Source organism: Loxodonta africana, chromosome 12, assembly GCF_030014295.1.
Source record: "Loxodonta africana isolate mLoxAfr1 chromosome 12, mLoxAfr1.hap2, whole genome shotgun sequence".
NCBI lineage: Eukaryota > Metazoa > Chordata > Mammalia > Proboscidea > Elephantidae > Loxodonta > Loxodonta africana.
The window spans coordinates 49,734,433-49,761,066 of NC_087353.1; the positions used below are offsets into that span (position 1 = coordinate 49,734,433).

The following is a 26,634-nucleotide window of genomic DNA, read 5'->3' on the forward strand; positions in this document are numbered from 1 at the left end:
CAGTTCTAATCTGTCCTATAGGGTCACTATGATTGGAATGCGAAAGTTGGAACAAGAAGGATTAGTAGTTGGAAAATATGGCCTTGCTGATAGAATGATGCTGGAGATTGCACAAAAGAATTTTGCAAGACCAATGACTTCTTCATTGCAAACACCTTTCTTCAACAACATAAATGATGACTATACACATGGACCTTGCCAGATGAAATACACAGGAATCAAATTGACTACATCTGTGGAAAGAGACAAAGGAAAAGCTCAGTATCATCAATTAGAACAAGGCCAGGGGCTGATGGTAGAACAGACAATCAATTTCTCACATGCAAGTTTAAGCTGAAGTTGATGAAAATTAGAACAATTCCACAAAAGCCAGAGTATGACCTTGAGTATATCCCACCTGAATTTAGAGACCATCTTAAGAACAGATTTGACACCTTGAACACTAATGACCAAAGACCACATGAGTTGTAGAATGACATCAAGAACATCATACATGAAGAAGGCAAGAGGTCATTAAAAAGACAGGAAAGAAAGAAAAGACCAAAATGGATGTCGGAAGAGACTCTAAAACTTGCTCTTGAATGTACAGTAGCTACAGTGAAAGAGAGAAATGATGAAGTAAAAGAGCTGAATAGAAAATTTCAAAGGGTGGCTTGAGAAGACAAAGTACAGTATTATAATGAAATGTGCAAACACTTGGAGTTAGAAAACCAAAAGGAAAGAACACACTTGGCATTTCTCAAGTTGAAAGAATTGAAGAAAAATTTCAAGCCTCAAGTCACAATACCAGAGGATTCTACAAGGAAAATACTAAATGATACAGGAAGCATTAAAAGAAGATGGAAGGAATACATAGAGTCACTGTACCAAAAAGAATTGGTCAGTGTTCAGCTATTTCAGGACGTAGCATATGATCAAGAACCAATTGTACTAAAGGATGAGGTCCAAGCTGCACTGAAGGCATTGGTGAAAAACAGCCAACCAAAACCAGCCACTGCCATTGAGTTGATTCTCACTCACAGCAACTCTATAGGACAGAGTAGAACTGCCCCGCAGAGTTTCCAAGGAGCGCCTGGTGGATTCAAACTGCTGACCTTTTGGTTAGCAGCCGTAGCTCTTAACTACTATGACACCAGGCGTAGTTGCAAAACAAGGCTCCAAGAATTCACGGAATACCAACTGAGATGTTTCAACAAATGGATGCAGCTCTGGAGGCGCTCACTTGCCTATGCCAAGAAATTTGGAAGACAGCTACCACGCCAACTGACTAAAAGAGATCCACATTTGTACTGATTCCAAAGGTGATCTGGAGGTGGGGCCAACATGGCAGAGTAGTCAAGATGCTTCTGGTGGTCCCTCTTATAACAAAGACCCAAAAAAACAAGTGAATCGATTATATATGACAATCTAGGAGCCCTGGACATCAAAGGCAAAGTTGAGGAATTGAGTTGAATGGCAGCAGGAGGGAGAGATTGTTCAGAATCAGCGAGGAGTTGCCAGACCTGACCAGACAGGAACCGGCACCCCTCAGGCTGTATCCACTGGCACGAAAGCAGTGAAACAAGCAGTGGTGTTCGGGACTCGTTTTTACATTGGGAGAGACTGAATGGTGGAGATTCCACTCATACCTCCAGGATCAGCAAGTTGCGGCCCTCAATCGGCAAAAGGTAAGTACTTGCGTCTAATCTACTGGGCAGACCACAAAACACCATTTGGAAAAAAACTCTCTTCCATTTAACTGAACCCTCCCCACTCTGCACTGGATCTTGGGCTGGCTTCAGTGATAGCTGCTTTCCCTGGGTTGGTAATAGGACCTGTCGCATGCCCTGAGCCATCAGCCCAGCCTTGGAGAAGGAACAAATTAAAAAACAGGGAGAAAATAATCTGCCAGCTCCCCTAAGCTGGTAAATCAGGGCAGAAACAGCTCCTTTGCCTAAGCACAGGCATAAGCAGTCCATGGACTTTGAATCCCTTTCACCCCTGCACGGACCTGTGTGGGCCCATTTCAACAGCATAGGCCCTCATTAGCACGGTACAACAGGGTATATACCTGAAGGCTAACTTCAACTGTTTCAGCTATATGGTGGAGAGGCAGGTTTGTGACGTTTGACACCGCTCTGCCTATTAAGCAGGGTTCTTACCTATCCACCTCAGGGGTCTAAGGACTGGTGGCTTTGCCCACGCCACCTGGTTACCCTTAACAGGGGTTCAAGGATCAGTGGTGCCTCCCAGGCATTACAGCCAACAGCACTGGGTGTCCATAATCCGGCTGCAAAACCCACCCATACAGTCACCCTAGGGAACATGGACACACTTTCCTCACAGACACTCGGGCAGTTGTCAGTCCCCTGCCTTGCTCAGTGCGTGACCCCCAAATGCAGCCAGATACCTGTGCCTACACCAATCACCCTGCTTCTCTAAGACTGTAGGTGAGAGCCTGCACCACACACTTGGTGACCGCCTATGTGGACATCTGAGCTGAATCCATACAAGAAAAGTAAATGGACTCCTGGTCTCATATACCTAGTGACAGCTCTGACCACCTGATGACAGGATGTTAGAGCTTCAAAGGCACCACTTGAGCAGCCTATTTGGGCATATCAATACAAAACAAGAAGCTAGGACACAGCAAGCAAACATAAAATTAAAAAATACAATAACTTATTGATGGCTTGGAGACAAGATTCAATCTCAAATCACAAAAAGAGGCAGATTATGATGGCCTCAGGAAGCCCCCAAAATGAAGAATCAAGAAATCTTCTGGATAAAGAGAACTTCCTGGAACTACAAGAGGTAGAATACAAAAGATTAATATATATAACTCTTCAAGAGATCAGGAAGGTGATCAGGCAAAATGCAGAACAAGTCAAGGAATGAAACAGACATAGCATTAGTGGAAACTAAGGAGATTAGACAAGAGCATCATGACAAATTTAATAGGCCACAAGAACCCATAAAGAGAGACAGCAATCAGAAATTCAGAAGATTAACAATAAAATTTCAGAATTAGACAACTCAATAGAAAGTCATAGGAGTAGAATTGAGGTAATGGAAGTCAGAATTAGTGAGACTGAAGACAAAGCACTTGACACCAAGATATTTGGAGAAGAATCAGATAAAAGAATTAAAAAAAATGAAGAAACCCTAACAATTATGTGGGACTCTATCAAGAGAAATAACCTACGAGTGATTGGAGTATGAGAATGGGGTGGCGGGGGAGGAGTAACAGAAAACACAGAGAAAATGTTGAAGATCTGTTGGCAGGAAACTTCCCTGATATCGTGAAAGATGAGAAGATATCTATCCAAGATGCTCATCAAACCCCATACAAGGTAGATCCCAAAAGAAAATCACCAGGACATATTATAACCAAACTTGACAAAACCAGGTAAAAAGAATGTTAAGAGCAGCTAGGGACAAATGAAAAGGCACCTACAAAGGGGAGTCAGTAAGACTAAGCTTGGATTACTCAGCAGAAACCATGCAGGCAGGAAGGCAATGGGATGACATTATCTAAAGATTTGACGGAAAAAAATTGCCCACCAAGAATTATATATCTAGCAAAACTGTCTCTCAAATATGAAGGTGAAATTAGGACATTTCCAGATAAACAGAAGTTTAGGAAATTTGCAAAAACCAAACCGAAATTACAAGAAATACTAAAGGGAGTCCTCTGGTTAGAAAATCAATAACATCAGATAACAAGCCAAGACTAGAACTCAGGACAGAGCAACCAGATGAGGAAATCACAAAAATAAAGCTAAAACGCTCAAAACAGGGAAACAGAAACATCATTATGTAAAAGATGATAATATTAAATAAAAAAAGAGGGACTAAAAAATGTAGTCACAGATCTTTCATACGGAGAGGCAGTCAAGGCAATATAAAGATATAAATTTTGGTTTAAACTTAGAAAAATAGGGGTAAATATTAAGGTAACCACAAAAGAAACTAACAATCCTACACGTCAAAATAAAAAACAAGAAAAACATAAAGATTCAGCAAATACAAAAGCAACAACAATGAAAAAGAGGTAAAGACAACATATAAAGAAAAACTATTCAGCACAGAAAATTAAGTGGAAAAAAGAACCTGTCAACAACACATAGAAAAAGACATCAAAATGACAGCACTAAACTCATACATATCAATAACTACACTGAATGTAAATGGACTAAATGCACCAATAAAGAGACAGAGAGTAGCAGAATGGATAAAAAATAGGTCTGTCTATATGCTGCCTACAAGAGACACACCTTAGACTTAATGACACAAACTAAAACTCAAAGAATGGGAAAAAAAATACATCAAGCAAACAACAATGAAAAAAGGGCAGGAGGGGCAATATTAATCTCTGACAAAATAGGCTTTAAAGTAAAATCCACCACAAAAGATAAGGTAGGACACTACATAAGCATTAAAGGGTCAGTATAATTTTTTTTTTTATACCAGGAGGCTATAACCATAATAAACATTTACATACCCCACAACATGGCTCCAAAATACATAAACTCTAACAGCATTTAAAAGAGAGACAGACAGCTCCACAATAATAGTAGAAGTCTTCAACATACCACTTTTGGTGAAGGCCAGAACGTCCAGAAAGAAACTCAATAAAGACATGGAAGATCTAAATGTCACAATTAACCGACTTGACCTCATAGACATATACAGAACACTCGACCCAACAGCAGCCAAGTATACTTTCTTTTCCAACGCACATCAAACATTCTCCAGGATAGACCACATATTAGGTCATAAAGCAAGCCTTAACAGAATCCAAAGCATGGACATATTACAAAGCATCTTTTCTGACCATAAAGCCATAAAAGTAGAAATCAATAACAGAAAAATCAAGGAAAAAAAATCAAACACATGGAAACTACTGGGTTATAGGAGAAATTAAGGACAGAATAAAGAAATTCATAGGATCAAATGAGAATGAAAACACTTCCTACCAGAACTTGGGGGAAATAGCAAAAGGAGTTCTCAGAGGTCAATTTATAGCAATAAATGGACATATCAAAAATGAAGAAAGGGCCAAAATCAAAGAATTATCCCTACAACTCAAACAAACAGAAAGAGAGCAGCAAAAGAAGCCCTTAGGCACCAGAAGAAAGGAGATAATAAATATTAGAGCAGAATTAAATGAAATAGGGAACAGAAAAACTATTTAAGGAGTTAAGACCAAAACCTGTTTCTCTGAAAACATCAACAACATCGCTAAACCACTGGCCAAACTGGCAAAAGAAAAACAGGAGATGAAGCAGAATATGGGAAAAACTATTGAAGGAATCACAGTGACAGTTCACATGCCGAAAGTTGTACTGAACATGAATCTGACACCAACACAAGGCTGCTATACATTTGATCCAGGCACCAAGATACTAACATGGGATGTGGGGAAAATTACTCCACGAAAGCTCCCAAGTCTTAAAAGACTAGTGAATTTACAGTCTGGAGTATTCAAGCCAGAAGAGAATCCAAGCCTCAAGATACAGTTCAAGATCCAGCAGCTTGCTATTTCAGGCTTAAAAGTAAACCGCTTGGATATGTATGGGGAAAAATATAAGCCAGTTAAAGGAGTCAAATATGTCACAAAAGCTGGAAAGTTCCAAGTGAGGACATGAGAAGAGGCCAAAATTCTTCAAGATCTGTTTGTTTTCCAAGCGTCATTACAGTGTAAGATGTTTGTTTTCCAAGCGTCATTACAGTGTATTACTACTAGGTACCAAGTGGGTGGGAATACATAGTCTAGTTAAAGCATTTGTGTCAAGCTGCACACCCCTAACAAAGTTGCTTAGTAATCAGTGTAGGGCTCTTAAGGAGCTTTAAGCTAAGGAAATGTTTCTAATGACTCAGCTTATTTTGTACCTTTTCATTAAGGACGATTTTGGAGGTGATTTTCTCTATAGGGGTTATTAGCTAGATGATGCACATTGGAACAGTAAAGGCAGAAGGCTACAGTGATAACTTCTCTCCAGAAATAAGTGATCTGGTCTCAGCCAGCAGGCGCTGTCTTATCCTGTGTTGTGATGTGTCAGGTGCAGCCAAGTGTCATACCTTCTGATCTTGCCCATCCCAAATCAGCATCTGTCCCATCAGAGGAAGATTCCTCCACCCCCACCCCCCACACCCTAAGAAGTTTACAGAAAATTTGTTTGCCTTATTCAGCTTTTTACTTGTGCCATTAACCAAGTGCTGTAGCAAAAGCCACTTCCACATGGCCCTGGGAGGAGCACCACTGCTCCATGCTCCACTCTCACTGTACTTGGTAGTGTATTTTTTATAAATAAGATTCTTATGTAAAACTCAGATTTTGATGTACAGGGACCTTGCTGCAGTAAATACCATCTTAGTTTTGTGCCACTGCTTCAGCTGTTAGATAGCACGCTAAAATCATTTGGATCGAAGGGTGAATGCTTTATTAAGGTAATAAAAGGGAACACTACTTCTTTTAGGAAGTTACCGCAAGCACAAGCATTTGAGCTCTTAAGCAAATTAAAACCGTAAAAGAGACTTAAGCTGCAACTTTGCCACCTTCATGTTTTATAAAGCTTATCCAACACCATTTAAACCACATTTAGCCTAAATGCCTCACGCCGTAGTTTAGCAAAAGGAGAGAATGTGCCAGCCTCACTGTCCTCAATTTTTTTTTTAAATCTTTTATCTTTTTGGTTATTGTTTTTATGGACTCGAATTTGCCTGCATCCCTTGTCTTTAGGGGGGACTCCTTTTTCACATTATGTGGTTCTCACACAGAGAATGTCAGTAGATTACTACTCAGGTTCTTTCCTGAAACTATTGTTGTAATTGTCACTGTTGCTGTCTCCCTGCCCTGATAAAGTACATGGAAGTGTGTTATACTGAGGCAGAAACAAAATCCTCAGTGACACTGATGACACTATTGTGATCATCGTGGTTCACTAGCCACTCTACAGTCGAAGTATCATGTCACTCTACCATAATGGCTTGGAAGTCCCTAGCCAGTTATTTTGCCTCTTCAGACACACAGAACCGGAGCAAGGCTGAAAAATAAGTGTTTATTCTTCATGTTTCCTTCTTATTCTTATTCATGCTATTAGGTTTCTTCTCCATGTAGCTCCATTCTTTTCATCCTCTGCCTATGAATCCCTTTCCCTTTTCATGCTAAGGAAGGCCCTTCCTTACACTCTCCCATTTCTCCTGTCAAGGGCTAGTGGTTGGTGCTGGTGCAGAAATCCCACAGTACAGCAGCATTCCTACCTTTACCTACCTAGGCACCCAACTTGTCTTTCATCTTTAGAAGTTTCTGCAACTTCTAAATTTCTAGGGTAGCCAGTCTCAGATTGGTAACTAAAATCACGACGTTGCCAAATACATATTTCCTTTGCCTAAGGTTGTTTACCCAGTTCAACTGCTTCATTTCAGTGTCCTCCTCTTTAGAGTTCTTACTTCAGAAGAGCAATCAGAACATCTGCTTTTCTTTCTACAGACTCCCTAATCTCAACCATCCAACCTGGACTGTTCAGTTTTCCTCTCGTGCTGTTTTCTCTTATACAAGCAGATTGTGTGCCAAGAGTCCGTTGTCTCTAGAAGTTTCTGTCCTGAGTTGACTTTTTCCTTTAACAATTAAATTATTGTATTTATTTAATTTGATAGAATCCAGTAAACCCTTTCTCTAGCTCTGGCTATAATGTCAATAAAAAGATGAAAGCAAAAATAAATAAATAAAACAAAACACAAGAACCACATGATCTTATCAATTGATGCAGAAAAGGCATTTGACAACACCCATTCATGATAAAAACTCTCAGCAAAATAGGAATAGAAGGGAAATTCCTCAACATAATACAGGGCATTTATACAAAGCCAACAGCCAAAATTATCCTAAATAGAGACAGTCTGAAAACATTCCCCTTGAGAACGGGAACCAGACAAAGATGCCCTTTATCATCACTCTTATTTAACATTGTGCTGGAGGTCCCAGCCAGAGAAATCAGGCTAGAAAAAGAAATAAAGGGCTTCCAAACTGCTAAGGGTGAAGTAAAAGCATCTCTGTTTGCAGAAGATATGATCTTAAACACAGAAAACCCCAAAGAATCCACAAAAAAGCTACGGGAACAAATAGAAAATATCAGCAAAGTATCAGGATATACAGTAAACATATAAAAATTAGTTGGATTCCTCTACACCAACAAAGGGAATGTTGAAGAGGAAATCACCAAATCAATACCATTTACAATAGCCCTCAAGAAGATAAAATACTTAGGAATAAATCTAACTACAGACATAAAAGACCTATACAAAGGAAACTAAAAGACACTACTGCAAGAAACCAAAGGATATCTACATAAGTGGAAAAACATACCTTGCTCATGGATAGGAAGACTCAACGTAGTGAAAATGTCTATTCTACCGAAAGCAATCTACAGATACAATGCAATCCCGATCCAAATTTCAACGACATTTTTTAACAAGAACAAAAAAAACCAAAAACCCAGTGCCGTTGAGTCGATTTGATGGAGGAACAAATCACCAACTTCATTTGGAAAGGGAAGAGGCCCTAGATAAGTAAAGCATTACTGAAGAAGAAGAAGAAAGTGGGAGGCCTCATACTACCTGATTTTAGAAGCTATTATACCACCATGATAGTCAAAACAGCCTGGTACTGGTACAACAACAGATACATAGACCAATGGAACAGAATTGAGAACGCAGACGTAAATTTATCCGCCTGTGAGCAGCTGATACTTGACAATGCCTCAAAGTCCCTTAAATGGGGAAAAGACAGTCTCCTTAACAAATGGTGCTGTCATAACTGGATATCCATCACACCATACCTCACACCATGCACAAAAGCTAATTCAAAATGGATCGAAGACCTAACTATAAAATCTAAAATGATAAAGATCATGGAAGAAAAAATAGGGACAATGCTAGGAGTCCTAATACATGGCATAAGCAGAATACAAAACATTACTAACAATATACAAACACCAGAAAAGAAACTAGATAACTGGGAGCTCCTAAAAATCAAACACCTATGTTCATCAAAAGACTTCATCAGAAAAGTAAAAAGACAATCCACAGACTGGGAAAAAAATTTTGGCTACGACAAATCTGATCGCAGTCTAATCTCTAAAATCTACAAGATACTGCAAAACCTCAACAACAAAAAGACAAATAACCCAACTAAAAAATGGGCAAAGGATACTAACAGGCATTTCACCAAAGAAGACATTCAGCTGGCTAACAGATACATGAGGAAATGCTCATAATTATCAGCCATTAGAGAAATGCAAATCAAAACTACAATGACATATCATCTCACCCCAACAAGGCTGGCATTAATCTGAAACACACAAAATAATAAACGTTGGAGAGGTTGTGCAGAGACTGGAACACTTATACACTGCTGATGGGAATGTCAAATGGTACAACCACTTTGGAAACTGATTTGACGCTTCCTTAAAAAGCTAGAAATGGAAGTACCATACAATCCAGCAATCCCACTCCTTGGAATATATCCTAGAGAAATAAGAGCCCTCACACAAATAGATATATGCATAGCCATGTTCATTGCAGCACTGTTTACAATCACAAAAAGATGGAAACAACCAAGGTGTCCAACAATGGGATGAATGGATAAACAAATTTTGGTATATTCACACAATAGAATACTATGCCACGATAAATAACGATGAATCCGTGAAACATCTCGTAACATGGATGAATCTGGAAGGCGTTATGCTGAGTGAAATTAGTCAGTTAGAAAAGGGCAAACATAGTATAAGACCACTATTATAAGAACTCAAGAAAAGGTTTAAACACAGAAGAAAACATTCTTTGATGGTTAAGAGGGTGGGGAGGGAGAGTAGGAGAGGGGTATTCACTGGTTAGGTAGTAGAGAAGAATTATTTTAGGTGAAGGGAAGGACAACACACAACACAGGGGAAGACAGCACAACTGGACTAAATCAAAAGCTGAGAAGTTTTCTGATACAACCAAACACTTCGAGGGACAGAGTAGCTGGGGTGGGGGTCTGGGGGCCATGGTTTCAGGGGACATATAGGTCAATTGGCACAACAAGGTATACTAAGAAAAACGTTCTGCATCCCACTTTGATGAATGGCATCTGTGGTCTTAAAAGCTAGCAAGTGGCCATCTAAGATCCATCAATTTGTCTCAACCTACCCGGAGCAAAGGAGAGTGAAGAACACCAAAGACACAAGAAAATATGAGCCCAAGAGACAGAAAGGGCTGCAGAAACCAGAGGCTCTATCAGCCTGAGACTAAAAGAACTCGATGGTGCCCAGGTACCACCAATGTCTGCGCTGACAGGGAACACAACAGAGAATCCCTGATGGAGCAGGAGAAAAGTGGGATGAAGACCTCAAATTCTAGTAAAAAGACCAGACTTAATGGTCTGACTGAGACTGGAGGGATCCCAGAGGTCACAGCCCCCATACTATCTGTTAGCCGAAAACTAAAACCATTCCTGAAGCCAACTCTTCAGACCAAGATTAGACTGGACTGTAAGACATAAAATGATACTGGTGAGGAATGTGCTTCTTAGCTCAAGTAAACACATAAAACTATGTGGGCAGCTCCTGTCTGGAGGTGAGATGAAAAGGCAGAGGGGGACAGGAGCTGGTTCAATGGACACAGGAAATACAGGGTAGAGAGAGGGAGTGTGCTGTCACATTGTAGGAAAGCAGCTAGGGTCACATAACAACGTGTATAAGTTTTTGTATGAGAAACTGACTTGAATTGTAAACTTTCACTTAAAGCACAATAAAAAAAAAAAAGAAAAGTGATCCAACAGAATGTGGAAATTATCGAACAATGTCATTAACATCACATGCAAGTAAAATTTTGCTGAAGAGGTTGCAGCAGTACATCAAGAGGAAACCGCCAGAAATGCAAGCCAGATTGAAGAGGATGTGGAAAGAGGGATGTCACTGTTGATACGACATGAATATTTGCTGAAAGAAGAGAATGCCAGAAATATGTTTACCTGAGTTTTATTGACTATGCAAAGGCATGTGACTGTGTGGATCATAACAAATTATGGATAACAATGTGACGAATGAGAATTCCAGAACACTCAACTGTGCTCATGAGGAATCTGTACATAGACCAAGAGGCAGATGTTCGAACAGAACAAGGGTATACTGCGTGGTTTAAAGTCAAGAAGGGTATGTGTCAGGGTTGTATCCTTTCACCATACTTATTCAATCTGTTTGCTGAGCAAATAATCCGAGAAGGTGGACTATATAAAGAAGAACAGGGTATCAGAAGTGAAGGAAGACTCATTAACAACCTGTGTTATGTGGATAACACAGCCTTGCTTGCTGAAAGTGAAGAGGACTTGAAGCACTTACTGATGAAGATCAAGGACCGTGGCCTTCAGTATGGATTACCCCCCAACATAAAGAAAACAAAAATCCTCACAACTGGACCAATAAATAACATCATAATAAGCAGAGAAACGACTGAAGTTGTAAAGGATTTCATTTACTTGGGTCCACTATCAATGCCTACGGAAGCAGCTGTCAAGAAATCAAGTCATGGAAAAAGAAAAAAAAGGACAGAAATCAAATAATATATTTCATTGGGCAAACCTGCTGCAAAAGACTTCTATAAAAGTGTTAAAAATCAAAGATACCACTTTAAGGGCTAAGGTCAGCCTGACCCATGCTATGGTGTTTTCAGTGACCTCATATGCATGTGAAAGCTGGGCAATGAATAAGGAAGACTGAAGAACTGACACCTTTGAAGTATGGTGTGAGAGAAGAATATTGAATATACCATCAACTGCCAGAAGAAGGATTTAATCTGTCTTGGAAGAAGTACAACCAGAATGCTGCTTAGAAACGAGGATGGCAAGACTTCATCTCGTGTACTTTGGACATATTTTCTGGAAGGAACAGTCACTGGAGAAGGCCATCATGCTTGGTAAAGTGGAGGGTCAGTGAAAAAGAGGAAGACCCTCAAAGAGATGGATCCACACAATGGCTGCAACAATGGGTTTAAGTATAGCAACTTTTGTAAGGATGGTGCAGGGCCTGGAAGTGTTTTGTTCTGTTGTTCCATCATTATGGGATGGAACTGACTCTAAGGCACCTAACAACACTGATGGCACACAACAACAACAACTGCTTTGGGGAATGAACCAGATTCAGTTCTGATCCTTTCCACATTCACCAGACCCTTCCTACACTATCCCCAGGAGCTTGGTCAATTGCTCAAATGAGAGCCCAGCAAAGAACGCAGCATTATTGCCAAACTAAGTCCAGGCCCAACCACTAACTAGGAGCATGACCCAGGGGCAAATTATTTGACTTCTTCAAGCCTGTTTCTTCACCCACTGTATGGGAATATTATGATCTTCCTTCACAAAGGGAAAAATGAGAGCACAATTGTTTGACACAGCAGGTGCTGCTGCATTTTGTTTTTAAAACTACAAGATCATCAGCACCTCCTCCTCTAAATTTCCCACCTATAAGTGTCTCATTTGTGAGCTGGGGGAGTCTGGGGTGGGGTGAGGCAAGAATAGTTAAGTTAAAGGTTAATATGGAACCAAGACAAGCCTCCCACTCCTCCACCTGTAGTTTGAACTTCCAGCATGAATGAGCAAGGAACAAAGGTACTTTAACACTATCTGAGGGTGAGACCCATTTATCAAGAATCCCCATACCCGAGGCCACTTCTATTTCACACTTAATTTCCCTACCTCCAGCCACCTTGACCTAGATACACCCTGCCCCCACCTTCCAGACTTCTAAGCTGTTTTACCTGCATGGATTGATTTTTCCCTCTTATCTTCGCCTATCAAACCCAATCCACATTTAGAAGTTTGGCTAAGATGTCATCTTTTCCATGAAATCTTTCCAGAGTCCCACAATTGTAATCAGTTATTGTCCTTGCTACAAATACCAACTGGACACCTCTAGAGAAGTCAAGGGACAGAGGGATGGCATGTCATGTGGGTGACTCTGGATTCTGAAATCAGGAGACCTGGATTTTGGTTTAGGCTCTATTGATATTTCAGTAGAAATTCATATGACTTCTGGTCTTTTCAACTCAAAAATCCTTACTTATACACACATATGTCCACTGTGGGTCCAAAGTTTGGCCCTAGCTTCTGAGGACACTACACCTTGGGAAGGGCAGCAGGTTTCCTTTTCTGAATTGACCACCCTCCCCCCCATCCCAGAGATTCTCTGCTGAAAAGCTGCATTGTGACCATCTCTCTGCCTTATGGCAATTTACAAATCCACAGACCAGGTGGAAAAATACCCCTGCGGGAACACTGCCACCCATGCAACCTGAACTGCTGAGTGAATTTCTAGAGAATTCTCTTCTGCATAAAGCACAAAGGGGTTTGGCAAAAAAGCTGAAGGGAGCCTGGGCTAGAGCTCTAACTGCTTGGGCTGGAATCCTGGCCCCACCACTGCCAAGCAGGGGTTCTTTAGCAAGTCCTCTAATCTCTCTGTGCCTCAGTTTCCTCATCTGCAGGGAAATAAGATGACCAGCCTGAGGCATGAATGCTGCATCCCTCATTATCATCTGTGCAGTGCAGGAATTTGCAAAGGGGAGGGGACCAACCCTGACCCATGCCCTCCAATGTCCATCCCTCACTTCTGCCCTGGTATCAGAAACCTAACTTGTTTGGGAATGGCAATGCACCCCGCTCAGCTCTCCCTTTCCCACACTCTAGCACTCACCATGTAACCTAGTCTTGGCCAGTGAAGTGCAAGCAGAAATCTGCAGGGGATTCTGGGAAAACTTCTGCTTACCTAATAAGAAGGAACAAACAGAGGCTCTGCCCACATTCCCTCTTCTTCCAGCCTTGAATACAGGAGTGATGTTTGCAGCTGGGGCCATTGTATTATAACCATGGAGGCAAATGCCAGTGCTGGGAGGGTGGTGAGAAGAACAGCCTGAGCCCCTCCCTGATGGCAACACTGGGCAGCTAAGCCAAAGATGGCAATTGGCTACTCTGCTCTTGTTAGATAAGGAAAATAATTCTCAATTTGCTTAACTACTTTATTTGTGGTTTCTGTTATTATAGCTGGACACATTTCTAAATGTAAAGGAGGCCCCTCTGAAAGCACAGCACACTCTAGATTCAGGTCACCTGCTTCCATCAAATAATTTTCAAAAAAGGAGTCAAGTGCTAAAAAGCCTAGCATGAACCCCATTTTGCTTTTCCAAATGGAATTTAAAGGGTGATACCAAATAGGAGTCCCTTGGTGGTGCAAATGGTTAATGCACTTGGCTGCTAACCAAAAGGTTGGAGGTTTGAGTCTACCCAGAGACCCCTCAAAAGAAAGGCCTGGCAATCTACTTCTGAAAAATCAGCCACTGAAAACCTCAAGGAACACAGTTCTGCAATCACACAAACAGGGTTGCTCAGAGACAAAATCGACTTAATAAGGGGTTTGGTCTACCAAACAGGGATGATAGAAGCACAATGTATATGTGTGTAACAGCACAGTGGGGAGGCCTTGCTGGGCAAAGGGGAGCAGTCACCCTCAGAGCTAAAGAGTGAGCGGGTAAGACCACTTCCCCAAGCCTGGCCCTCAGCCCAAGCTTTGTTGAGGAGGAAACACCTGACAGGGTAACGGGCAGCTGACCCACCCAACAGTCATTTAAACTGGCTATTTAATTGCCCACTCAAAAATGACAGAGCAGGTTCTGAACTACGGTGCTAGTCAGGAACGGAAGCTGTTTAGGATTGCTATTGCCCTTTTACACCAATCACACTGCATCTCTCCAGAGCTTCTTAAATAGCCTGAAATGACCTAAATGGTTGGATTTGATAAGCTCCTCTGTTTCCCTTCCCCCACTCGTCCCCCCACCCCAGCACAAGGAGGGGAAGTACGTGGAAAAATAAGCTTTTAAATCAGAGCCCGTTTCCTTGTAAAAGCAAAACTGAGAAAGGCACAACAATGATGGAGAGAGACAGATGATGATTAAAAAGCAAAACAGGAGTTTACCGTAGGCCTCGCCCCACTCGGGCTCGCTGCTCTTGGCACCATTGAGAGCCACCCCACCCCTTCTGGCTCACAAGGACAGGACTGCCATCAGTTAGCATCTTCTGGGCAGGTGATGACGGTAACTGGCCCCAGGACCCTCTGTCGTGAGGACAGAGGCCAGGACCTTCCGCAACCAGGCGCCCCGCCCAGAGGCGGGCCGTCCTTCGCTAGCTGGCGGGTTGGGGCCCTGCAAAGTGCCTGCAGCCTCCGAAGGCTGCCCAGGCTAGGGTCAGGATCCGCGCGCCCGGGGTTCTGGCGGCCGCTACACTCTTCACCTGCCCGCAGCTAGGCACCCAGGGTCCCCTCTCCCCGGCAGTGGTGCGGACTTTGCTCCTGCACCAGGCCCAGGTCGCCCCCACGCCGGGGGTCTGTCTTGTTTACTTGGCCTGGCTGCTGCGCCGGCGGCGACCCCTCCCCGCGCCCAGAGGCCTCCGGACCGGCCCGCACTCACACTCCACGTCGTGCAGCTTGGCCCGCTCCTCCTCCAGTTTGCCCTTGAGGCTCTCGGCCTCGCTCTTCAGCGCCGCCAGCGTCTCGTTCTCGTGCAGTCCGTCGGTGGCCATCTTCGCGAGAGTGCGGCGGGGAGGAAAGCAAAGAGCACGGACGCGGTGAGCGGGCGGCGCAAGCCGGGGCAGCAGCTCCAGCCGCCGCCTCCCCAGAGCGTGGTCCCGCCGCCCCGCCCTCCCGGTGATGACGCGGCCTCTGCTAGAGGCTGTTCCCCCGCACCCACCCTCCGCCGCGCCTGCGGGCGGGAGTGCCCCTCCACACCCGTACCCCCCTGCCCCCGGTACCCGCCCAGGTGCAGTGCCCCGCGTGATGCCCGTGTGAGCGCAACTGCGCCCATCACCCTGGGGAAGCGGGGAGTGTCTTGCCCATTTTACAGATGAGGAAACTGAGGCTCCTCAATGACACATAACGTGCCCGAGGACACGCACTTAGTGAAGGCCCACAGAACTGACCCGCTTCTATGGAGCCTGGTGAAGTCCCAGTGACCCAGGCGCCTTCCGTCCCCAAACCCCTCATTGGGACTAGATGCAGGGCCTAGTGGCTTCTGCCTGCAGAGAGCAGATTGGAGAGGAGGGGGCAAGGAGACCCCGCGGAGGCAGCTGATACTCGGCCTCACCCTGGTAGTCGCCCGGCCAGCTCTGCTGTTGACTTAAATATACAAAAATGAAACTATTTTCTAGTTTCTGAGCAGCCCTGGGAACCCTAGGCATCAGGAGACCCGCCTTTGGCTTTGCTTTTCCTTTCCTCCCCAGGAATCAGGTTCCTGGTTTTGGGCAGTAATGGGAGGCGGCAAGGGGTGGAGGCCATGAAGGAGACCCAGGGGCCCAGATTCGAGGCTTCTACATCCACATCCAGTGATCTTGGACGTGTCGTTTCTGAGGCAGCTTCCACCCCTTAGGATGAAGGGTGGCTACAGTTCTCTCAAGGGTGCACATCTAGGGACATTATAGTGTACTCAAGCATCCTCCCTCCCCTGTCCCCTTTAGTGCCAGGTACTGTTCTAAGTATTTTACACTAGTAGCCCATTCAGTCCTCACAGCAATCACCCTGAATGTGTACTATTAGCACCCCTATTTTACGATGAGGAAACTGAGGTTAAGCGACTTGTCCAGGGTCACACTGCCAGAAAGAGGCAGAGGCAGGGTTTGGACCCAGGCAGTCTGGCCTCCTTTGGCAACACCCTACAGACTTCAAGAGTCCACATCTTCTTTCTGACCTTGCCTGAGTGTGTGTCACTGTATGGAATGCGAAGGCAGATCAAGGTTACAGATTCTAGAATGAACATGGGCAAATGGAATTTTAGTGCCGTCCCTCCTTCTCTGTCCCCCATCTCTGGGGAACTTGCTGTCCTGGGCACTCTCCATTTGAGAAAAGTTAGAATTAATTTTTTTTTTTTTTAATCCACATATGGTTTGGAGATTAGATTTTGAGCTCCTCATTTTCCTTATCTGGAAAATGGGCCTAGTATCTACCTCATGGGGCTGTTAGGAGAATTATGTAAGACAGTCTGAGTGAAACGCTCCATACAGAGCAGGTGCTTATTAACTGTCAGCTCTCTTCTCCCTTCCCTGCATATACAGGTTTATTCGTAATGTATTCTCAGCATTTGTTTTAACTGGCATATGGTAAGTGCTCAATTAATGTTAGTTTATCAAATGAATATATAAAACAGGATATATAAAATATGTATATATAAATATGTATATACTATACAAATAAAATAAGATAAAATATATCTTTTATATAAACAGACACATTTATGTACGTATAAAAATAAAATAAAAAGTAGTACAGTACATCTGTTTCAGAGTTCATGGAGCAAAAAAATTAAGACACAGATTCTAGATCAGACTGCCCAGGGGAAAATCCTGGCTCTGCTATGGGGCCTTGGGCAATTTACTTAAGTTCTCTGAGTCCCAGGTTCTTTATAACATCTTCCTCAAAGGTCCTTATGAAGAGTGACTATGCCAAGCATTCATGCTGTCATTATTAAGGCTGCCTGACACACCCAAGAATTCACAGGAAGTTATTTAATGAGGCATTAAGTCATGGGGACACTCCTCACAAGGACGTCTCAGGAGGCTAAGTCAAGGCAACACCCTCTCATCACATCCTCGGGGCTGGCATCTCCTGGACCATAGTAGCCTGGCTGTGTATGCTTGGCTCAGGGTCTGCCCATCTGTGAAGACATGGGGTGGGTGATGCTTCACACTGATGTGTGCCCTCCTCTGAGGGCTCTCTGTATAAAATAAACCCCAAACCTCCTCCAGTCTGGAGGGTCTCCTGTCTAGAGATGACAAGGCCACATAACTTTTTAATGGCAGGGCAAAGTTTGCAAAGTGCCTTCCTATACTTTGGTATTACCTCTTTTCAATAAGTGAGGAAGCTGGACATCGAAAGAGTTGAGGTGTGCCACATTTCAGCAGTGGTCAGCGGTCGAGTTAAAGGGTAAACAAATAATTTCTTTTATAAAGATCACACATATCTGGCTCACATGAAGCAGAGGTTAAAGATGTCCCAAATGCCAACTTTTCCAAGCTGCTGTACCACTCCATAATCTCTGACATCAACTGCTCCCTCTCCCGTCTCTGGGTTCCCTAATTCAATGTAACTTCTCACAGAACTCATGAAATGGCTTATGCAGTTGTGGAGGCTGGCAAGTCCCAAATTCGTGGGTCAGGCGTAGGCTTCTCCCTGCCCAAAAGCGCTCAGCTTTCTTGCTCCGTGGGCAGGGAAGCCCATTCCCCTGTCTTTTGCTGGTCTTTTCCTGCTGGTCTGTCCTTCCTTGGTGGTGGTGGGCTCTTCTCTTTCCTGCCTCTGGGGTGGCTCATTTCAAGCCCAGTGGGATGGCAAAACTGACCAATCCCCTTGATGGGCCACAATTACCCTATCACACAGTCCCTCCCAGTCACCTGGGTGGGCGTTACAGGACCATGGCAAAAAAGGCCACATAAAAAGCAACCCATTACGCTGCACAGGATCACCCCTGTTCATTAAAATAATCCACTGAGGGCTACATGTACACAACCCAAATGCCCAGCTCCAGGTCATTTACATCGCTCCTCAGCCAAGGCTGCTGTCTGAATATTTGGAAACCCCCAAGTGCTTCTGAAAGGTCACAGCCTTGAAAACCCAATGGAGCAGTTCTGCTCTGCACATGAGGGGTCATCATGAGTTGTAATTGACTCAATGGCAACTAACTACAACAAGTGCTTGTGGTGGAGACAGCCTTTGACGGTTCCCTGGGACAGCATCTTCAGGCAGGACCTGTCACCTGGGGGAATCTACAATGCTACAGAGAATCCCACATCTAGGATTCCACAAACAGGGAGTTGTTTAAAAACAGAACAGCTAGATGAGTAGATAGCACTGCTCGAGAAGGGTAGGGCCACTAGAAAGCAGGCTTGGTTTATGAACTGAAATTTCCTCAGTTTTATAATTTGTAGAGCCAAGTTCAGAACAAAATGTGCTGCTGGTAGCAGCCTGTAACACTAAGCCTGAAGTGACATCAGGATTACTATGGTGCGCCCATACGTTTTATGCCACCCCAGGCTGTTTATTCACCACTGGCTTTATGGGAATTTTTTTTTTTTAATGTAATGGCCATGCTGGGTTGCAATGGCACCTGGAGGATAAATACTGACTTTTTATCTTCAGCTGGATAAAATATAAACTTTATTTTTCCTCTCTTTAATCAATTTTTAAAAATGTGTTGGTAATGCGGGATTTTCAGGAAAGAGTGCTTTACCACTCTTCACCAGGTGGGGGCTCTGCTCAGCCACACTGCTGAGCGCAGCTTTGTGAATCATCTGAGATAGGACTCAATCCTAGGGCTTCTGAGATGCTGTGGGCATTTTTGCTGCCAACTCATAGCTACCTCTGGTGAGCACTTGATTTTGTGTAGTTTGAAAAATGCCAGGATTTGTGTTCAGTCGCTAGTCCCTGCTAGTCCCAAGGAGCACTTTTTCTTTTGATAGTTATAACCAGATTTACTTCATAGTTAAACAGATACAGCTATTTTTCCTGTGAGTGAACAATGCAAGTGTGATTTGCATTTTTAACTACAGATCCCTTCTTATTTAGAGCCTGGTAAGGATGCTCATGGGGATCCCTGGGTGGTGCAAATGGTTAACACTCTTGGCTACTAACCGAAAGGTGAGACATTCTTGTCCACCCAGGGGTGCCTTGGAAGAAAAGTCTGGCGATCTACTTCCAAAAAATCGGCATTGAAAATCTGATGGCACATAGTTCTACTCTGACACACATGGGATCGCCATGAGTCAGGCTCAACTCAATGGCAACTGGTTTTAAGGATGCTTTTGCCTGGAGCATGTCTGGGTCTATTTCCTCTACTTCATTCAGCCAGAATGGCCTCTTTGGAGTTCCTCAGCCAGGCCAAGCGGGCTGCTCCCATGCTAGTGCCTTTGCACTTGTCATTTCTTCCACCTGGGATGCTGTGCCCTGGACCTTGACGTGACTGGCCTCTTCCTATCATCCAGGGCCCAATTCAGGTTCCTCTTCAGAGTAGTCTTCTCCAACGCCAAGTCTAAAGCAGCAATCTGCCCCACCCTTCTTCTTTAATTCTTTGAATACAGGTATCCCTGTGTCAAATGGCCCTACTCATTCATGTGCTTTATTGTTTTCTGATTCTGCCTTCTTGAATACAACAGTACAAGAGCAGAAACCTATCTGCCCTGTATACCTCTGTGTCATGGATTGAATCGTGTCCCCAAAAAATATGTGTATCAATTTGGCTAGGCTATGATTCCCAGTATTGTGTGATTGTCCACCATTTTGTCATCTGATGTGATTTTCCTATGTGTTGTAAATCCTACCTCTGCGAGGTTAATGAGGTGGAACTGGCGGCAGTTACATTAATGATGCAGGACTCAATCTACAAGATTGGATTGTGTCTTGAGGCCATCTCTTTTAATATGTAAAAGAGAGAAGTGAGCAGAGAGACAGGGGGACCTCATACCACCAAGAAGCAGCACTGGGAGCAGAGCGCGTCCTTTGGACCCGGGGTTCCTGCGTGGAGAAGCTACTAGTCCAGGGGAAGATTGATGAGAAGGATCTTCCTCCAGAGCTGACAAAGAAAGCCTTCCCCTGGAGCTGATGCCCTGAATTTGGACAGCTCACCTACTAGACTGTGAGAGGATAAATTTCTGTTTGTTAAAGCCACCTACTTGTGATATTTCTGTTACAGCAGCACTAGAGTACTAAGACACTCTGTGTCTCCAAGCTCCTAAACAGTGACAGGCATACTATAGGTGCTCAGTTAATGTTTGTTGAATGAAGGAACAAATGAATGTATGTATGTATATAGGATGTAGGCTCCCTGCCAACTTGCTCTCTCTCCTTGTTCTATAGCACACACCTGGCAGCTCTCTCTGTGTTGTCTGCTTTAGTTCCTTCTGTCTTTGAATTTTGAACTCTGTGTGATGACAGGGACTATTTATCTATCCTCAGAAAGCCCTGCTTTTTGGTGGGGGGGTGCTGTCTCCTGGGTGTGACACCAATAAGTCAGTCTCCACCAGGAAGCAATGCAAACCTTCTCCTTAGGGTGCTTCCTGTTTCTTATTTTTAAAGCTCCCCCTTTTCACCAAATCCTTGCCTCAAAGCTGCTGTATTTAAAAGACTTCTACAAAATTCTTTTTCAGTAATGTATAGTGGAGAGCTTCTGGAAACTATTATAATTGAATTCATACACACTGATAGTATGATTCCTTTGAGTAAATCTTAAAGTTATCTTATATAGATTTTTTAATATGAAATATATATATACTGTATAAAAGTTGGAAAATACAGAAAGGGAAAGTATCATCCTTCCCAGAAATAATTATTATTAACATTTTGGGTATATTTTTCCAGAGAGACAGTGCGCCACACATACATCAATATTTGCATATGTGTACATATGCAAAACTAAAAATAGAATCATACTATACATACATTTAGTAATGTGACTTTTTACTTAATGTCATGAATATCTTTTCATGCCACTAAATATTCTCTTACAAGAACACTTGTTTTTAAAAATAATTTTTATTTTGCTTTAAGTGAAAGTTTACGAATCAAGTCAGTCTCTCACCCAAAAACCCATATACACCTTGCTGCACACTCCCAATTACTCTCCCCCTAATGAGACAGCCTGCTCTCTCCCTCCACTCTCTCTTTTCGTGTCCTTTTCGTCAGCTTCTAACCCTCTCCACCCTCTTGTCTCCCCTCCAGGCAGGAGATGCCAACATAGTCTCAAGTGTCCACCTGATCTAAATAGCTCACTCCTCACCAGCATCCCTCTCCAACCCATTGTCCAGTCCAATCCATGTCTGAAGAGTTCGCTTCAGGAATGGTTCCTGTCCTGTGGCAACAGAAGATCTGGGGGCCATGACCACCAGGGTCCTTCTAGTCTCAGTCAGACCATTCAGCCTGGTCTTATGAGAATTTGAGGTCTGCATCCCACTGCTCTCCTGCTCCCTCAGGGGTTCTCTGTCGTGTTCCCTGTCAGGGCTGTCATTGTTGTAGCCGGGCACTGTCTAGTTCTTCTGGTCTCAGGATGATGTAGTCTCTGGTTCATGTGGCCCTTTCTGTCTCTTGGGCTTGCAATCACCTTGTGTCTTCGTTGTTCTTCATTCTCCTTTGATCCAGGTGGGTTGAGACCAATTGATGCATCTTAGATGGCCACTTGATAGTGTTTAAGACCCCAGATGCCACTCTTCAAAGTGGGATGCAGAATGTTTTGTTCATAGATTTTATTATGCCAATTGACTTAGATGTCCCCTGAAACCATGGTCCCCAGGCCCCTGCCCCTGCTACGCTGGCCTTCAAAGCATTCAGTTTATTCAGGAAACTTCGCTTTTGGTTTAGTCCAATTGTACTGACCTCCCCTATACTGTGTCCTGTCTTTCCCTTCACTTAAAGTAGTTACAAGAACACTTTTTTAATAAGTAATTTTTTTATTGTTCTTTAGATGAAGGTTTACCGAAAAAACAAACTTCTTTTAAACAATTAGTACACATGTTGTTTTATAACATTGGTTACCAACCCCATGATATGTCAACACTCTCCCCTTCTTGACCTTGGGTTCTCTATTACCAGGTTTCCTGTTCCCTCCTGCCTCCTTGTCCTTGCCTCTGAACTGATGTGCCCATTTAGTCTCATTTTGTTTTATGGGCCTGTCTAATCTTTGGCTGAAAGGTGAACCTCAGGAGTGACTTCATTACTGAGCTGAAATGATGTCTGGGGGCCATACTCTTGGGGCTTCTCCAGTCTCTGTCAGACCAGTCTTTTTTTTTTTTTTTTTTTGTGAGTTAGAATTTTGTTCTACTTTTTTCTCCAGCCCAAAGAGCACTTTTTCTTCAGCTTAATTTTGCTCACTACTGCGGTCCCATCTGGTTCAGTCTTCAACCATACAGCTGTTCCTGGGTACTGCAGTGGCAGGGCCCTTGGAAAGGTGCTCCCAGCCTGTTTATTTACCAAATAGTCCTCTTTAGCTTGGTTGCTTGCCAGACAGATTGATAGAAGACAGAAGTTTAAAAAAAATTAACCCTGAGAAATAATGATAGCTAAAACATTCATCGAGCACTTCCTGTGCTGGGTACTGTTTTAAACACTTTATCAAATTTACTCATTTCTCACAAGCACCTGTGAGATAGATGCTCTCATTTTCCCTATTTTACAGACTTGAGAGAAGTGAAAGCACACCACCTTCAAGAAACACAATTTGGATTTGAACTCAGGCAGTCAGACACCAGAGTCTACACTGAACCCTAGGGCTGTACTGCCTCACAAAGCTTTGGGGTGCTGACAAAGTTTATGTTGTGTCAGCTGATTCTTGGCAACTCCTTTGTCCTAAAACCCTCACATTAGACATCATTTTAAGATAGGTAACTACTTAAATTTTTAAAAAGTGGCACTTACTATTTCTGCACATATTGAACAGTAGCTGAGTTGTTGAGATTTCTTGAAAACTGGCCTCAGAGCCCTTTGTTTTAAACACTTGTCACAGGAGCCAAATACGTTAACTAGAAAGGTCTGGTCACACATCTTCTACCCAAGATGAAGCTGAAAAGGAAAAATAGCTGGGGCATGAACAGCCAACAGGAACTGCTTTCTAAAACCTCATTTTCTTTCATTGTGATCACGCTCAGACCTCCACGTGTGGGACACATAGTATAGGCAGTTCATTTGTTACCATCTGTTTATTACAACATGCTGGGTCAACACCAACTCATTTACTTAATCAGTGAGGAAATACCAGACAAGAGGTTTTCTGAATTTATCACCTCTAAATTAAAAAAAAAAAAAATTTTATTTTTTTAACTCAGCCTGCTGAAGTCCAGGGTCAGTCCTGGGCTCCCACAATGGCAACTGTAGTGTAATGGGTACTGTAATTTAAAACACTTGTTTGTTTGCTTATTTAATAATATTGTGTTTTCAGTGAAGGTTTACACAGCAATTTAGGTTCCCATTCAACAATTTCGACACAAATTGTTCAGTGACAATTTAAAACATTTAAAAAACATTCTCCTCCCAGTGTGTAAACTTTTGGAGTGCAGACAAGCGTCACCAGTTGGTGGATCCTGACCCACCAAAGCCATGAAGCACAGTGTGTTGCTGGTACCCTGCAACGCCTGCACCCTCTCATTAAGCATGCAACAGCCAAAGACCCAGGGTCCCTGATCAGGCCCAGTGCAACAGGTTCACCCATAAGTGGATGGATGGGGCCAGGACACTGAGGCAGGGCAGCCCTGGGGAGAGGCCAATCCTGACTGGGCCAGCAGGTCAAGAGAGGGCTTATGGGAGGAGATGACCTGGAGCAGAGCCCTGAGGGGGACTTCAGCAGGTAAGTGGTGAAGGGAAGTGGGGTGAGGGGAAAAGTATGCATCCTCTGTAGAGGGATGGGGATGGGGGGGTGCTGCAACATTTGGGGGCCCCACCAGCTGGCTGGAATCCCTTGGTGATGCCAATAGGTAATGCGCTCAGCAGCTAACTGAAAGGTGGCAGGTTCACCCACCAAGAAGCACCTTGGAAGAAAGGCCTGGTGATCTACTTCTGAAAAAAATCAGCCATTAAAAACCCTATGGAGCACAGTTCTACTATGACACACATGGGGTTGCCACGAGTTGGAGTCAATTCAATGGCAATTTTTTTTTCTTTTACCAAGCATGGCTAGAACCTGAAGTGCTTCTGAGGAAGGGGTAGATGTGACTAGAAAGACAGGCATGGAATAATAACACCACTGCCACTAACCCTTAGGTTGAGTTTATTATGTGCCAGACACTGTTCTAAGCACTGCACGTGTTAGCCTATTGCCTTGTGTGGCACTGAAGGGTTGGGAGGAGTGACATGGTCAGATTGTCATATTAGGAAGAGCATTCTCATAGCAAAAATACCTGGTAGATAAGGGTGCAAGCTCTGGTTGACCAGGTCCCAGCCCCTCTACTTAGGCAAGTACCTGACCTCTCTGAGCCTTTGTCTCATGACCTATCAAATGAGGATCTTAAAATCCACCCTCATGGGGTCACTGGGGGGAATTTATAAGGCAATACATAAAGCACTTAGCACATGGTCAGGTGTATAGTAAGCGCTCAGTGGATGCTCTGTTGCTCTGATGAGTGGCAGCAGCAGCAGCAGGAAGGAAGGATGGGGTGGGAATAAGTCTGGATATGTAGAAAGGAGCCTATGGCAACACTTAGGTAAGACACGAGGGAGGCCTGAATTAAAGCAATGCAGTGGGTTGATTCAGGCCATGCTCAGGAAGAAGGAGTTGGACTTGGTGATGTGTGACAACAAAGAGAGGGAGATGTCTCCCAGGTTTCTGGTTTGGGAAACTGAGGGGGTCGTGGTACCATTTTTGGAGATAGAGGACAAGGAGGTTAAACAGCCATCTTAGCCATGTCAATTCTGCATGTCAATTTAATAGGTGCACCAAAGACTGAGCCACTTTGAGTCAAAGAAATGACTCCCTGAGTCTAAAAGATATTTTGGGATGCTGGTCTTTCAACAGAGCTGAATTTGAGAGGGATGTGTTTGTGGGGAAGGTGGCAATGGGGATACTTCTGAGGGAGAATGTTGGCCATGTAGAAGTCCCCACGGGGCTAGAGAGAGTTTGGCTGAACTCTACGTAACAAAGAAGTAGAGAGATGTGTTCCAATGTTCACACAGAGGGCAGTCCCTAGGAGTGGGACTGGAAGGTAGTCAGCTACTGACCGCCACAGAGCACTGGGCCCTGTCTTCTCATAAACCCTATGGGGAAGGCAGGACATCCATGTGACAAGTGAGGAAACCTAGAGTGATTAAAGGAGTTCAAGGCCAGTGGTGGGGCCTGAATATTCATTAGTGGATCTCCATACCTTACCATGGTGCTAACTCAGTCAAGCTGCTCTGCTTTGTCAGAGTTAAAGACCGTGAAATGGCCTGCCTGCCACCAGAGAGAGCTCTGTAAACGTTGGCTTCCTTCCCCCACACACCCTGCAAAGGCAGCCAGTAACAAGGTCAGGCTGAGCACTCGGAGTAATACCATTAGGTCGGTGAGCCATGGGTTTTTAAGCAAGGGAGTAACGTCATTCAAGTGGATTATTCCAGCATTTGTGCTTCCAGAAGTAGGTCAGAGAGAGAATGGACAGCAGGAAAATCAACTAGGTTAAGAAATATATTCTGGGAAAGAGGAAATGAGCTCTGGACCAGAGTAGGAGCTCAGAAATGGAAGGTAAGAAGATCCAAAAGACCAAGTGGAGAAGGAATAGAAGGCATCTATAATCTCACCACCCAGTGAGACTCCTTTTCACACTTTGGTGTACAAAAGAATAGATTTTAAAGAACATTGGGGTGATACTATTTATATTTTCATATCCTGATGCTTTTTATTTAGTATTTGTATCATCAGCTAAATTTAATACATTCTATTGTATTTATTGTCAATAATCCTTTTTATGATGAAAGAGTTTTTCACAACTAGAGCAAATGCTTCAAAGAGCAGTTTGACAAGAAAAAGGTAAAAAGGCTCCATTTTTAACAAGTGTTATAGAAGTAGAGCCAAAATGTGACATTGAGTATATCCCACCTGAATTTAGAGACCATCTCGGGAGTAGATTTGACA

At 43.5% G+C, this 26,634-nt stretch overlaps 1 protein-coding gene across 5 annotated transcripts in view; it reads right to left on the reverse strand.

The window, feature by feature from the left end:
- The window catches only part of GNB5 (G protein subunit beta 5), a 78,764-nt gene extending 63,084 nt beyond the window's left edge, over positions 1-15,680 (reverse strand). For 2 of the 5 annotated variants that reach the window (XM_023539499.2, XM_010600083.3), the window contains exon 1: positions 15,478-15,680. In XM_023539499.2, coding sequence (XP_023395267.1) covers positions 15,478-15,589 — 112 coding nt within the window. In that variant the 5' untranslated portion in view covers positions 15,590-15,680. Of the gene's footprint in view, positions 1-14,987; positions 15,222-15,477 lie in introns of those variants that run through there. The other 3 variants (XM_010600084.3, XM_064295229.1, XM_023539500.2) reach the window with 3 other exon arrangements.
- Between the last annotated feature and the right edge of the window lie 10,954 nt (positions 15,681-26,634).